The following is a 16,071-nucleotide window of genomic DNA, read 5'->3' as shown; positions in this document are numbered from 1 at the left end:
CTACTTCAAAAGGACAGTTGAGTAACAAAAGCTGTAGTGAAGATCTGGTGACCCCCTGCTGAAAGGTAAAATTTGGGATTTCCCCCGCATGCACAGTGCAGAGAATCACAGTGGATAAATGTTGCACCCATCAGGATTCTGGCTCTATAGAGAAAAGAGAAAGACTAAAATTAATTAGAGAAAGACTGAAATTAATTGTGCTGCCCTATTAAAAGTTTGTGTTTTGCATAAGAGGAAGGAAGTAGAGAGTTTAATAACTCAGTGAGAGCATTTTCAATACATGCTTGTAGCATAATCAGAATTGTGGGAAGCGTGAAATTAAGTATGTGTGGATTTTGAATCTTAACTATTAAAAACCTGAGGGTGTATTAAAAGTTTCTGCCCCGGCTGATCTCTGCACAATCACCTTCAGGAGAAGATACTGCTGCACACAACCTCTCAATCCCCCAGTGAGTAGCATTAAATGTGATGGTGAGAATATCAGCTCTGATCATCAGAAGCTGGGAGGGTGATGTATTGGGAATCACCCTACATGCTCCATGTTTATTACAGTTCTAGCACCTTTTACCGGCTTCTGTCATGTATTGAACCAGAATGCAGCTTGGTCTGACTGATTTATGTCTGCTTTTATATTTCTAGGCTCTGCTACTCTGTCTCACAAATCTGCCTCAACACTCTTATCTGCCCCAATTCTCTTCTTCCCATTCTGTTCACCTAATTAGCGGTTACATTTACAAGGACATCTGCATTTGGAATCATGTAGGATTAACTCTATCTGTATAGAAAGGGAATTTTCTTGTATTTCTTTGTTGGTCTAGTTTTAGCTCAGTAGATGGATTGCATACAGAAATAGCAGATCCTGTTTCTTGCGTGAGTGGTATGTTACAAGCCGTTGACACATTGCCTGATGGCTTTTATTTCTTAAAACTTAATAAACATTCCCCTCTCTCCACAGAAGAGCGGGTTGTTCCCATTGAAGTTTGCCGTTCCAAACTGTCAAAATACATGCAGGGAGTTGTTTTCCGCTGTGATAAGTGTACCTTTACCTGCTCCAGTGATGAGAGTTTGCAGCAACACATAGAGAAGCACAATGAACTTAAACCTTACAAATGTCAACTCTGCTACTATGAGACCAAACACACAGAGGAGCTGGACACTCATCTTCGAGATGAGCACAAGGTAACATCCAAAGGGATTTAATTTGTAACAATCTACTTCTTGCAAATGCTATACCTAGTTTATTTGCATGTCTGCTCTGAATAGCCAACCTGCTTTTTTTTTCCCCAAATTTGGAGAAGGCTCCTGTGCTGGACTTCAATTTCTCTCAAGTTCTGTATTTTTTCAGAAAAAGCATTTGTTTATATTGTGAGGTTTGTTGTTTTTTTTTTTTAAGTTATGAAACAACATTAAGACTGTGTGATTCAGACACTCTAAGACACAGGAGCTTCCAAAGCATGAGATTGCTCTGGCAACTTGGGCAAAGTGACATGCCATGCATATTTTAATATCACAAGGCAGTACATTCCAGTTTACATTTAACAAAGGAAAGATAGAAGCTTGTTGTACTTACTGCTTAAGTTAAGGCTGCTTTGGTGTTTGTGTGGAACCTTCTGAGTGCAGACTTGGTCCATACGTGGAGAAGTCACTAGAAAGCTTTCCACAGACTTCTACCTGCTTTGGATTTCTGTAGTTCTCAGCTGTGTTGCTGTGAGAGTAGCAAAATTCTAGAACTGAGGCATGTTTACAGAGTATTTTTTTGTAAGTTTGTAGGGGGGGAACTCATTTAATCCGACTATCAGGAGCTGAGCTGCCTGATTCTCAGTGAAAACTTGTTCACGCTTTGTTGACTGAACAACATTTTTGCCCCCCCTCAAAAAAAATTGACAAAATGAATGTCAAATATACCATAAAAACTGATTGCATTTTAAAAATGAACACTATGAATTTATATTGGATTGGTATGCTTGTCTCCCTTTATTGCTCCTTATTGCTACTTGAGAATCTTTCTACAGTTTAACTGGTATCTGAGATGTCGCACATCTCCCAGTGACCACAGCAAGGATCCTAGGAGATACAAGAAACACTATTCCCCACCCCTCTGAGTGAGTGCATCAGGCTGGGAAGATTTTTCCCTCTACTTGGATCTCCCTTCTCTGTAATAAAAACCTGAAGTGATTACTCCCAGTAGTAAGGGTTATTTCCCCCCATCTTTCTTTAATTGTTTCTAAATGTTATCTGGCTAATTTGCGCCCACTCTCTGAGCTCAGGTGCACTATTGGCTTACTGCATCTTGAAGAGTTTCTGTGCATGAACTGAGTCACAGTAAGTGCCATGCATGGGGTCTTCTCCAAGCTCAGCAGAGGTGCATCCCGATGAAGAACAAGTCGGGCAAAAAGACCAGGAAGCCTGCATGGATGAGCAAGGAGCTCCTGGACCAACTGAAAATGAAGAGGATAGCCTATAGAGGGTGGAAGCGGAGACAGATAGCCTGGGAGGAATACAGAGAAGCTGTACGAGTGACCAGGGATCAGGTGAGGAAGGCTAAAGCCCTGAAGGAATTGAATTTGGCAGGTGTCGTGGTTTTAGGCTGATCCAGCAACTAAAACTCACACAGTCTCTCCCACTCCAGTAAAGTAGAGAGGAGAGAAAAAAAAAACAAAGGGACTGAGGGTTGAGACAAGAACAGAGGGAGCACCCACCAACCATGGTCCTGGGCAAAACAGACAGGGCTTTCTCAAAGCAAAACAGTTTATTAATGATTACTTAGAAGGACAAAGGGAAACAAAACCAATTACTTGAGAGGACAGAAAGAAACAAAACCAGATCTTAAAACCGACACCTTCCCCCCCCCTTTCCTTTTCCTCCCGGCTCTACCTCCTCCCCCCAGCAGCACAGGGGACAGGGACTGGGGGAGTGCAGGTCAGTTCATTCCGTGCTGTTACTGCTGCTTCTTTCTTAAAGGAGGAGGAGTCCTTACACCCTTTTCCCCTGCTCCAATGGATTCCCTACCCACGAGGAAAAATCCACAAACTTCTCCAGCGTGAGTCCAGCCCACTGGAAACAATCCTTCCCCACAGATTGCTCCGGTGTGGACTTTACCACAGTCTCGGGTACTTAGGGAGCTGTAGCCACTCGCTCCAGCGTGGGTCGTCACGCAGACTCCAGATGCCTCTCTGCCTTGTCGTGCACCCCAACACGACCATCCTCAGGCTCAGGCATCTTCTCCCCACGGGCTGCGAGTGGGTCTCTGCTCCACCGAGGCCGTCCTGGTTGCAGGGGGGCCGCCTGCTATCTCACCATCAGCCGCAGGGGAAACTCGGCTCCGGCACACCTCCTCCCGCTCCATCCTCACTGACCTGCTGTCGATGCGGCTGTTTCTCTCAGATCTCAGTCCTCTCCAGGTGAACTCAGCCCAGTGGGCACCCCGGGAGTGGGGTGCCCCCGAGTTCCCCAGCTGGCTCCGCCGCCACCATTCTCCGTGGGCGGCGCCGGCCCAACACAGGCAGCCGCCCGGCCGGGAGCCAGGGAGCAGGGGCAGTGTCCTCCTCCCTTCTCTGCTCGATCCTGGGCAAAGCACCTTTTCCGGTTCCTTTGTCCTGACATAAATAGGGCAATTCGCAGAGGCGCCCTATTGGCTCAACCCCGAGGGAGATGGCAGTCTGATCTGGTGGCCAGAACTAACCCTAACCCGGTTCCAAAACCAGGGAGGTCGCAGGGAGCAAAACCCTTCTCCTGCTACCAGAACCACCCCCCCCCCCCATCAAACCATGACAGCAAGAGATATAAAAAGCAATAAGAAAAGCTTCTATAGGTATGCAGGGGACAAAAGGAAGTCCAAGGAGAATGTAGGCCCCCTCCAGAAGGATACTGGTGCTCTGGTTACCCAGGACATAGAGAAGGCTGTTACTCAATGACTTTTTTGCCTCAGTCTTCACTGATAAAGCCTCTTGTCTTACCACCCAAGCTGTGGAAAGAACTAGCAGGGACTGTGAGGATGAACCACCGCCCACTGTACTTGAAGAGCAGGTTCGGGAACATCTGAGGAACTTGAAGGTGCACAAGTCCATGGGACCTGATGAGATCCATCCGCGGGTCCTGAAGGAACTGGCGGATGAAGTTGCCAAGCCACTGGCCATTGTATTTGAGAAGTCGTGGCAGTCTGGCGAGGTCCCCGATGACTGGAAGAGAGGGAACATAACCCCCATTTTTAAAAAGGGAAACAAGGAGGACCCGGGCAACTACAGGCCGGTCAGCCTCACCGCTGTGCCTGGCAAGGTCATGGAGCAGATTCTCCTGGGAACCATGCTAAGGCACATGGAGAGCAAGGAGGTGGTGGGTGACAGCCAACATGGCTTCACCAAAGGCAGATCGTGCCTGACCAACTTGGTGGCCTTTTATGATGGGGTGACAGCATCGGTGGACAAGGGTCGACCAATGGATATCATCTACCTGGACTTGTGCAAAGCTTTTGACACTGTCCCGCACGACATTCTTCTCTCTAAACTAGAGAGGCATGGGTTTGATGGATGGACCACTCGGTGGATAAGGAGTTGGCTCAATGGCCGCACTCAGAGAGTGGTGGTCAACGGCTCGATGTCCAAGTGGAGACCGGTCACGAGTGGCGTCCCTCAGGGGTCCGTGTTGGGCCCGGCCCTCTTCAACATCTTTGTTGGTGACATGGACAGTGGCATGGAGTGCACCCTCAGCAAGTTCGCCAATGACACCAAGCTGTGTGGTGCCGTCGACACGCTGGAAGGGAGGGATGCCATCCAGAGGGACCTCGACAGGCTGGAGAGGTGGGCCCGTGCCAACCTCATGAAGTTCAACCAGGCCAAGTGCAAGGTCCTACATCTGGGTCGTGGCAATCCCAGGCACAAATACAGACTGGGTGGTGAATGGATCGAGAGCAGCCCTGAGAAGGACTTGGGAGTACTGGTGGACGAGAAGCTCAATATGAGCCGGCAATGTGCTCTTGCGGCCCAGAAGGCCAACCGCATCCTGGGCTGCATCAAGAGGAGCGTGGCCAGCAGGTCGAGGGAGGTGATTCTCCCCCTCTACTCTGCCCTCGTGAGACCTCACCTGGAGTACTGCGTCCAGTTCTGGAGCCCCCAACATAAGAAGAACATGGACCAGTTGGAGAGGGTCCAGAGGAGGGCCACGAAGATGATAAGAGGGCTGGAGCACCTTTCCTATGAGGACAGGCTGAAAGAGTTGGGGCTGTTCAGCCTGGAGAAGAGGAGGCTCCGGGGTGACCTTATAGCAGTCTTCCAGTACCTCAAGGGGGCCTACAAGAAAGATGGGGAGAGGCTCTTCAGGAGGGCCTGTTGTGATAGGACAAGGGGTAATGGTTTTAAAATAGAGGGAGGTAGATTCAGATTGGATATTAGGAAAAAATTTTTTACCATGAGAGTTGTAGAACACTGGAACAGGTTGCCCAGAGAGGTGGTGGATGCTCCATCCCTGGAGACGTTCAAGGCCAGGTTGGACGAGGCCCTGAGCAACCTGATCTAGTTGGAAATATCCCTGTTCCTTGCAGGGGGGTTGGACTAGATGACCTTTGAAGGTCCCTTCCAGCCCTAACCATTCTATGATTCTCTATGATTCTTTGTTAACTCTAATAGATAACTTGTTAAGTCAGAGAACCTCAACATAGCTGTCAGTTCTAGGAACATGATACTAAAACACTGCTATATTTAGGGTAGCTTGCTATTTGCTGATGTCACAGTTTAACCCAGCTGGCAACTAAACACCACACAGCTGCTCACTCACCCTCCACCACCCCCAGGGGATGGGGAAGAGAATTAAAGGGGAAAAGGGAAAGAGACTCATGGGTTGAGATAAGAACAATTTAATAATAATAATAATATGAAATTAAAAGTAATAATGTAAAATAATAATATATAATTATAATAATATATGCAAACAAGTGATGCACAATGTAATTGCTCACCACCCAGTGACCAACACCTGTCTCATCCCAGCAAGCAATCCTGAAACAGGTAAGTCCCAACACCGCAATCCTGGATGAGTGAGAGGCCTGACAAGAGAGTGAGAGAGAGAGAGAGAACTCCGAGAGACAAAGAGTCCAAGAGAGACCTTGGAAGAGAATTCCAAACTTCCCAGTCAACTCTCATCTATATATTGGGCATGTTGTTGCATGATATGGAATATTCCATTGTCCATTTTGGCCCTCAGTCCTAAGTCTAAGTTCCAATCCTAAGAGGAGTTGTGGGCCCTTTGTCCTGGCTATGCTCCTCCCAGCCTATTGTGCTCCTGCACACTGGGAAAACACGGGAAGCTGAAAGGTCCTTAATTGTCTCAGCACCAACTATAAACATCAGCATGCTATCAACAGTCTTCTCATAAAAAAAATCTCATACTAATCCAAAACACAGAGCTCTTCTAACTGCTAAGAAGAAGAACTAACTCTGTCCCAGCCAAAACTAGGACAGCTGATATGCTACCATGTGGTGGGTTGATCTTGGCTGGCAGGGAGAGGCCCACCCAGTCACTCTCTCACTCCCCCTCCTCAAATAGGACAAGGGCAGTGTTGTGGGTTAACCCCAGCAGTCAGCTCAGCCCCACAGAGTCACTTGCTCACTCTCCTCTGGTGGGATAGGGGAGAGAATTAGAAGAGTAAAAGTGAGAAAACTCATGGACTGAGATAAAGACAGTTTAATAGGGAAAGCAAAAGCCACGCACAAAAGCAAAGCAAAATAAGGAATTCATTCACTACTTCCCATTGGCAGGCAGGTGTTCAGCCATCTTCAGAAAAGCAGGATTCCATCACGCATAACAGTGACTTGGGAAGACAAATGCCATCACTCCGAACATCCCTCTCTTGCTTCTTCTCCCCCTAGCTTTATATGCTGAGCGTGACATCATATGATATGAAATATCCATTTGGTCAGTTGGAGTCAGCTGTCCCAGCTGTGTCCCCTTCCAACTTCTTGTGCACCCCCAGCCTCCTCGCTGGTGGAACGGTATGAGAAGTAGAAAAGGCCTTGACACTGTGTAAGCGCTGCTCAGCAATAATTAAAACATCCATGTGTTATCAACAATGTTTCTGGCACAATTCCAAAACATAGCCCCATACAAGCTACTGTAAAGAAAATTAATTCTGTCCCAATTAAAACCAGTACAGGGAAAAAAAATGATGAAAAAGCTCATAGATCAAGACAGGGAGACCACTTACCAATTACTGTCAGGGGCAAAACAGACTGGACTTGGGGAAAAATTCTGTGGAGATCCACTTCAGAGCAGGTAAGACTGCGACTGGGGAGAGCTGCTACAGAAAAAAGCCGAAGAAAAGCTCTGTTTGGGGGCTTTCTTGAAGCATTTTCCAGCCGGGACCAGATCTGCCGCTGTTGGGGGCGGTGCCAGCATAGGCAGGTTGCTGTGAGAGCCGGGGCGGTGCCAGCACACCCGCGGGTCACTGGGCTATAAATAGCCTCAGTACGAGGCTTGCCTTACCGAGTAGGAGGCAAGCAAACCTATTGTTCCTGCCTAACAAGGGGGCAACTGCTGCTGCTTACAGCTCGTTGGATGGGATTTTTTTATAGAATGGCCACCTCTCCTGCCTGTCAAGGTCCCTCTGGATGGCATCCCTTCCCTCCAGCATGTCCACAACACCACGCAACTTGGTGTCATCTGCAAACTTGCTGAGGGTGCACTCGATCCCACTGTCCATGTCTCCAACAAAGTTTGGAGTGCTTCACCTTATCAAGGAGTCATGGTGGCTTCTCGGAGGAGGAGAATTGTGCTTTTAGCACCCACTCGAAGGGATATTGGCGTTCAGGTCACAGGCTGTGAGGAATGTCATGGCTTTTCCCTGGTAGCTGGGAGCAATCCTGAGGATGGCTGTGTGAGGTGTGAGCAGGTTGATGACCTGCTAAGCCGGGTGGCACAGCTCCAGGATGAGGTGTTGGAGCTCAGGGAGGAGGTGAGTAGGTTAAGAAAAATTAGGGAAAGTGAGAGGGAAATTGACAGCTTCCATAATCTGGTTGTGGCAGAGCTGAAAGAAGAAGTGGAGAGGTTAAAGAGGATCAGGGAATGTGAGGAATTAGGGGACGGGGCAATGGCACAAGGTCCCTGCTCGGTGTGGCAAGCGCAACTGCCTGGCAATTCCTCCAACCCCCCAGGTGTCTTTACATAACAGGTACAGTGCTCTGCAAGGGGAACTGGATAACAGTGAGGATGATGGTTCTCCCTGCTTGGAGGTGTCACCAAAGCCTAGTCGGACTGCCATTGGCATTAAAACCCCATCAGAAGAGGAAAATATAGATGAGGGCCCACCCAGGGGGTTGCCTAAGGTGAGACAGTCTGGCCCATGCATTCTGACTGCCTCTATTAAAAAAAGAAGGAGGGTAATTGTCATAGGTGATTCCCTTCTGAAGGGAACAGAGGGGCCAATATGTCGACCAGACCCAACCCACAGGGAAGTCTGCTGCCTCCCTGGGGCCCGGGTCAGGGATGTCACTAGGAAACTCCCTGGTCTGGTACAGCCCTCTGATTATTATCCATTACTGGTCATGCAGGTCGGAACTGATGAGGTAACAGAGAGAGGTCCAAAAGCCATCAAAAGGGACTTCAGGGCATTGGGGCGATTGGTTGAAGGGTCAGGAGTGCAGGTAGTGTTTTCCTCAATCCCTTTAGTGACAGGAAAGAATACAGATAGGAACAGGAAAACACACTTGATTAACAGATGGCTCAGAGGCTGGTGCCACTGACAGAAATTTGTTTTCTTTGATCATGGGGAGGCTTTCACAGACCTGGTTCTGATGGCAACTGATGGATTTCAGCTGTCTCAAAGGGGGAAAAGGATTCTTGCTCATGAGCTGTTGGGGCTCATGGAGAGGGCTTTAAACTAGGTTTGAAGGGGGAGGGGGATATAACTGGGCTCAGTAAACTAGGCTCAGGGAATAAGGCCTCCCACCCCCCTAGGGTGACATCGGTGTGCTCAGCTGGCTCTCTGAAATGCCTGTACACCAATGCACGCAGCATGGGGAACAAACAGGAGGAGTTAGAAATTTGTGTTTGATCAGGGGGTTATGATCTGGTAGCAATTACTGAGACTTGGTGGGACAGCTCACATGACTGGAATGTGGTCATGGATGGCTATGTCCTCTTCAGGAAAGACAGGCCAGCAAGGTGAGGTGGTAGAGTTGCTCTTTACGTGAGGGAGCAACTAGGGTGCATTGAGTTCTGTCCAGGGGCGGACCAGGAGCAAGTTGAGAGCTTGTGGGTGCGAATTAAAGGACAATCTGGCATGTGTGATACTGTTATTGGTGTCTATTACAGACCACCGGATCAGGATAAGAAGGTTGATGAGGCCTTCTACAGGCAGCTGACAGCAGTCTCGCAAATGCAGGCCCTGGTTGTCATGGGGGACTTCAACTATCCTGATATCTGCTGGAAGGCCTACTCAGCCAGCCATCCACAGTCCAGGAGGCTCCTTCAGTGCATTGATGATAACTTCCTGATGCAAATGGTGGATGAGCCTACTAGGAGAGGAGCACTGCTGGATCTTATTCTCACTAATAAGGAGGGTCTGGTTGAAGCGCTGAAGGTCGAGGGTAGTCTTGGTTGTAGTGACCATGAAATGGTGGAGTTCAGGATCTCATGTGGCAGGAAGAGAATACCTAGCAGAACTAGAACCCTGGACTTCAGTAGGGCCAACTTTGATCTTTTCAAACAATTGCTAGGAGAAATCCCATGGGACAGAGTACTGGAAGGTAAAGGGGCCCAAGATAGTTGGTTAGCCTTCAAGGACCTCTTCTTCCGAGCTCAAGACCGGTGCATCCCAACAGGTAGGAAGTCAAGAAAGGGCACCAAGAGACCTGCATGATTAAATGGGGAACTGTTGGGCAAACTCGAGTGGAAAAAGAGAGTGTACAGATCATGGAAGGAGGGGCAGGCCACTTGGGAGGAATATAGGTCTGCCGTCAGAGGATGTAGGGAGGCAACTAGGAAAGCTAAGACCTCCTTGGAATTAAACCTTGCAAGAAAGGTCAAGGACAACAGAAAGGGCTTCTTTAAATACATTGCAGATAAAACTAACACTAGAGGCAATGTAGGCCCACTGGTGAATGAGGAGTGTGCCCTGGTGACAGAGGATAAGAAGAAGGCAGAGTTACTGAATGCCTTCTTTGCCTCAGTCTATACTGCTGGAGGCTATCCTGATGAGCCCCGGAACCCTGAGGCTCCTGAGGAAGTCAGGATAGAGGAGGAGTCTACCCTGGTTGATGAGGACTTGGTTAGGGACCAGTTAAGCAACCTGGCCATCCATAAGTCCATGGGTCCTGATGGGATGCACCCGCGGGTGCTGAGGGAGCTGGCGGATGTCATTGCCGGGCCACTCGCCATCATCTTTGCTAAATCATGGGGAACGGGGGAGGTGCCTGAGGACTGGAGGAAAGCAAATGTCACTCCGGTCTTCAAAAAGGGCAAGAAGGAAGACCCAGGTAACTATAGACCAGTCAGCCTCACCTCCATCCCTGGAAAGATGATGGAACAACTTATCCTTGGTGCTGTCTCTAGGCATATCAAGGATAAGAGGGTCATTAGGGGCAGTCAACATGGCTTCACTAAGGGGAAGTCATGCTTGACAAACCTGATAGCCTTTTATGAGGACATCACCCAGTGAGTGGATGATGGTAGAGCAGTGGATGTGGTCTATCTTGACTTCAGTAAAGCATTTGACACAGTCTCCTACGGCATCCTCACAGCTAAACTGAGGAAGTGTGGTCCGGATGATCGGGTAGTGATGTGGATTGTGAACTGGCTGAAGGATAGAAGCCAGAGAGTAGTGGTCAATGGGACAGAGTCCAATTGGAGGCCTGTAATCAGTGGAGTCCCTCAAGGGTCGGTACAGGGACCAGTATTGTTCAACATATTCATCGATGACTTGGATGAGGGGATAGAGTGCATGGTCAGCAAGTTTGCTGATGACACTAAACTGGGAGGAGTGGCTGACACACCTGAAGGCTGCGCTGCCATTCAGAGAGACCTGGACAGGCTGGAGAGTTGGGCGGGGAGAAATTTAATGAAATACAACAAGGGCAAGTGTAGAGTCTTGCATTTGGGTAAGAACAACCCCATGTACCAGTACAAGTTGGGGACTGAACTGTTGGGGAGCAGCACAGAGGAAAGGGACCTGGGGGTCCTGGTGGACAGCAGGATGACCATGAGCCAGCAACGTGCCCTTGTGGCCAAGAAGGCCAATGGCATCCTGGGGTGTATTAGAAGGGGTGTGGTTAGTAGGTCAAGAGAGGTTCTCCTCCCCCTCTACTCTGCCCTGGTGAGGCTGCATCTGGAATATTGTGTCCAGTTCTGGGCCCCTCAGTTCAAGAAGGACAAGGAACTGCTTGAGAGAGTCCAGTGCAGGGCCACAAAGGTGATTAAGGGTGTGGAGCATCTCCCTTATGAGGAAAGGCTGAGGAAGCTGGGTCTCTTTAGCTTGGAGAAGAGGAGACTGAGGAGGGGCCTCATTAATGTTTATAAATATGTAAAGGGTGACTGTCATGAGGATGGAGCCAGGCTCTTCTCAGTGGCATCCAATGATAGGACAAGGGGAAATGGATATAAGGTGGAACATAGGAGGTTCCGCTTAAACATGAGGAAGAACTTCTTCCCAGTAAGGGTAACAGAACACTGGAACAGGCTGCCCAGAGAGGTTATGGAGTCTCCTTCTCTGGAGATGTTCAAAACCCACCTGGAGGCGTTCTTGTGTGATCTAATCTAGGTGGTCCTGCTCAGGCAGGGGGATTGGGCTAGATGATCCTTTGAGGTCCCTTCCAATCCCTAATATTCTTTGATTCTGTGAAAATTAAGTTAATTTGTTGATAATTAAAATAGAGTTGGATGGTGAGAAACAAACAACCTTTAACACCTTCTCCCCCCATCCCAGCCTATTTTTCCCAAGCTCAGCTTCACTGCTTCATTCCCCACTCCTCTACCTTCTCCCCCCACCCCGAGTGATGACGAGGATATGGGGAATGGGAGTTGCAGTCATTTCATAGCAGTTCCTCTCTGCCGCTCCTTCCTCCTCACACTTTTCCTCAGCTCCAGCATAGAGTCCCTCCCACAGGGCACATAGTCCTTCACAAACTGCTCCAATATGGGTCCTCTCCACAGGTTGCAGTTCCTGTCAGAAGAACCTGCTTCTGCATGGGCTCTCCATGGGCTGCAGTTCCTTCAGCCCATGCTCCAGTGTGGTCCTGTCCATGGGCTGCAGGGGAATCTCTGTTCTGGTGCCTGGAACACCTCCTCCCACTCCTTCTTCTCTGGCCTTGGTGTCTGCAGGGTTGTTTCTCACACTTCCCCCCCCCCCCCCCCCATACTGCCATGCAGTGTTTTACCCTTTCTTAAATATGTTATCATAGAGGCACCACTGGCTTTGCTGATTGACTCAGCTTTAGCCAGCTATGGGTCCATTGCAGAGCTGGCTACAATTGGTTCTGTCTGGCACAGGGCAGCTCCTGATCGCTTCTCACAATATGTGCTATCTTAAGTTATATGCTTGTATTGGGTGGACATGGCAAGGTTTTTGTAGCAGGGAGGGCGGGGACTGCAAGGATGGCCTCTGTGGAGGGAGTTCAGGGGCTGCCCTGTGCCGGACAGAGATGGTTCCAGCCAGCTCATTAATGGACCCACTGCTGGCTAAAGCTGAGCCCATGAGTGAAGCTGGTGGCACCTCTTTGAAAACATATTTTAAAAAGGGCAGAAAATGATGGAGAGAGTAGGTGGTACTGTAGAGAGAACAAGGAAACTGAGAGGAGGAGGGAATTGGGGGAAACAACAGAGAAGTAGGAGGTGCTTCATTGTGGAGCAGATACTCTCAAAGGAACTCCAGTCTATGGAGAACCCACACCAGGGCAGCTATTCCCCCATTCCATGCCCCCCACCCCTAAATGTCTATAAGAACAGTCGATGACTTGGGCTCTGTCTGTCAAAGTGGTCACTCAGGTCCCATCTTTTCACACATGAAGCTGAATAAAAGATTTTTCTGCAGTGATGGTGTGCAATAGTGATGCTTGATCCTATCAGTTTTACACTCCCATGAAAGGAGGGATACAAGAGTGCTTAGCATTGCTTGGATTTTTTACTTTCAATACCTCAAAATGAGGAAAGCTTCTCAAATAATAGAATCTACTTGAGAAGCAAAATGGAGAAATTTAGTATAAAAAGGAAAGGTCATTAACAGTGAATGTATTTGTGTTCGAAGGGAAACAAGTATGTATTTGACCAGTGCCTGATAAATTTTCCATTTCAGACTATAGCTTTGTTGGTGGGTTGTTTTTTTTTCAATAGTTGATGGTGTTTATTGTTGACAAAACCATTTCTTTTAAGGTGAGTCGTAATTTTGAGCTGGTTGGATGGGTTAACTTGGATCAGCTGGAACAAATGAAGGAAAAAACAGAGAGCTCCAGCAGTGGTGAGGAAGAAAAAGAGTTAAGCCACAAGACTGAAGAGAGAGGTCAGTATCTTTGCTTTTTCTTTTATGCTGGATACTGTAATGGACCCTGCCAGTTCCATCAAGCAAGATCAACTATTGACTCTACAGCAGATTCCTTAAGTCGTGAAAGCTTGTCAGTATGGGCAAAATGGAGCTTTTATCAAGACGCTTCCTGGAGGAATTTTGTGGGTTTAATGCTTATGACAAGATTTCTGTTTAAGAAAATCAAATCATGCTCCAAAAAAAAATGTTATGAGAAAATACTGGTAACATCTGTGACTGTGCAAATAACATCTATGAGGGCTTAGAAAAATACATAAGTGGAGTATTTTAGTGGGCTGTCAGATTATTCTGTGTTGGTAACCCATGTTCAGCTTTGCTGCTCCACATCTATATCCCTCCACAGTGAGGGATATAGTTCAGTGGCCAAGCTTATTTTGGAGCTATTGTCTGCCCACTGTCTGTCCAGTGCTTACAAAGCATTCCTTCCCTCCTCTTTGTGAGAGTTGACCCTTTTGCCATCACTTTGGTCGGCAACTCTGAAGCCAGGGTAGTTCCATTTCTTACCTCCAAATCACCATTCCAACTGTGTGCTTTACATTTGTGCCTAAATTCACATCTATGAATAATCCCACTGAGTTCAGTAAACCTTATTCATGTGTTTATTGTTCAGATGGTTAGCTGAGTAGGGATAAAGAAAGGTAGTTCTTGGTGAATTGGACTGGGGGGTGTGTGGTTTTGTTTGGTGGTTTTTTGCCTTTAATATTAAAATAATTTTAGTGCAAATATCTGATCCTGACTGGAAGACTCCATGTATTCTCACAATCTACTCTATAGTGCATGACTTCATCAATTGAATGCAATATGTTTGCAATTCTTGTTCAACAGTAAAAGGAGCTTGATTTGAACTAAACGGCAGTGAGCCTTGTCATGCCTAATCATCAAGTTCCAGGGGTCATCCAACCTCCTGATTCTGAGGGCAGGCTGCCAAGTTTCTATGTACTTATAACTAAAAGCATACTGTCATGTTTACCTTTTTCCTTCTGAAATTTCAGTTTTCAATTGAAAACTCATTTCAAGTTAATTCAAGAGTTGTTCACAAAAGAAAACATGCCTCCCCAGGTATTTTCAAACCTGTAAAAGTTAAGATCGCTAGATTCACAAGCAGTTTACAGAACGTGAAGGGGCCATTAACACTTCGAGTGTGACTGGTGATATCTTTACTTAATGAGGAAGAGAGTGAGTTAGATAGGAAACAACTTTTATTGAAAAACATCCTTCATGAGATCTTTGTTAGCAGCCCTAAAAGAAATCAGGAGAGGAGCAGGAGGGATGTTGGTTTCACACATGTTCTGCACCCTCATGTGGAAGTTTGTTCAAGTGTCTGTTCAGTGAGGGATGTGACCCTAAGAGTTTCAGAGCTGAAAGAATAAGTCTAATGCTTTGACTAAAGGACCAGCTTCCCCTAACTTGCAGCTGTAGCAGACATTAATGTTTTGTGTAGACCAGCAGCTAGAAAGGGATGAAGAGTCATGCTGTCTTTGTGAGGATTACATCAGCACTACACACAAGCACAGATGCTTGAAATGACCCTGGAAACCATGGTATCCAGACAAAGAAAAAGAAGGTACTATCAGTTGAGCCTCATAAATCCCTATAAGCTCTACCATGGGAGAAGAAAATAAAATTGAGATCATAATTTAAATTGGCTTCAGGATACTTGAGATTTTTGATACTTATTATGAAAATGTAAGAATACCACCTTCTAGGTTGGAGATTTAAATTTGCAGGGAGAAACAGACATAACTGTGCTTTGCGTGATCAGTAATTAAGCTAGGTATAATGTTTTAGCAAATTTGTTTGTTTGGGTTTTTTTTCACCTGCAGTCTAATATCTGTGATTGGCTGAAAAAAAATTGTATTTGACTGTTCAAATGAGTGATCTAAAAATCATGCTTATGTCTCAAATTGTATTTCACTGTTGTTCTTTCCCAACTTCCCTTTAGAAGTGATAGTTGTTAATTTTTCTCCTTTTCAAGTAATATCAGTTCTACTTTTAATTTTTTTTTTTTTTTTTACTACAGTGGATACAAATATGGAAAGTCCTTATGCCATCTACCTCTATAAAAGTTCAAGTTCTACTGACTTTATCTTTTGTGAAATGGTATCTTGCACTTTATAGTGGTGATCTTCAAGTGTCCAACTGACACAGGTGCTAAAGACATGGCTAACATGCCTTGGTTGCAGTGTCACGTTAACATCATCTTCTAGTTGATATTCAGAGACTACTTCCAATTTAAAAAATTTTCACCCTATTGGGATAGGACTATATCCATGCTCATAAATATTGCTTGTAACAGTAGCTAATGTCACAGCTTTCAAACTGCACCAAACTGCAATGTTTTATAACACTTGGATGCTTTTGCTGATTTTAGTCTTCATTGTGTTACCAGGAGGTGGGATTTGCCTAGAGTGCATCTTCAGTCTCTGAGTATCTGGGAGGAAATCCTGGCTCAACCCTCCAAAGTCCAGGACTTCATCAGAGCCAGGATTTCTTCCTGTGATTCAAGCTGTGGCCTAGATCAACAGCTTAAGACTGATGTATGCTATACTTAG

General features: G+C 46.8%; 1 protein-coding gene across 3 annotated transcripts in view; it reads left to right on the top strand.

Annotated features, from left to right (window-relative positions):
- The window catches only part of LOC147526212 (zinc finger protein 462-like), a 98,257-nt gene that overhangs the window by 63,430 nt on the left and 18,756 nt on the right, over nt 1–16,071 (top strand). For all 3 annotated transcript variants that reach the window (XM_086630219.1, XM_086630218.1, XM_086630217.1), the window contains exons 9-10: nt 956–1,179; nt 13,351–13,477. In XM_086630219.1, coding sequence (XP_086486345.1) covers nt 956–1,179; nt 13,351–13,477 — 351 coding nt within the window. The remainder of the gene's footprint in view (nt 1–955; nt 1,180–13,350; nt 13,478–16,071) is intronic.

The sequence above is a fragment of the Tauraco erythrolophus genome, chromosome W, assembly GCF_009769465.1.
Source record: "Tauraco erythrolophus isolate bTauEry1 chromosome W, bTauEry1.pri, whole genome shotgun sequence".
Classification (NCBI taxonomy): domain Eukaryota; kingdom Metazoa; phylum Chordata; class Aves; order Musophagiformes; family Musophagidae; genus Tauraco; species Tauraco erythrolophus.
The sequence above is the reverse complement of the archived record's forward strand: the minus strand, read 5'-3'. Positions and strand labels throughout refer to the sequence as shown.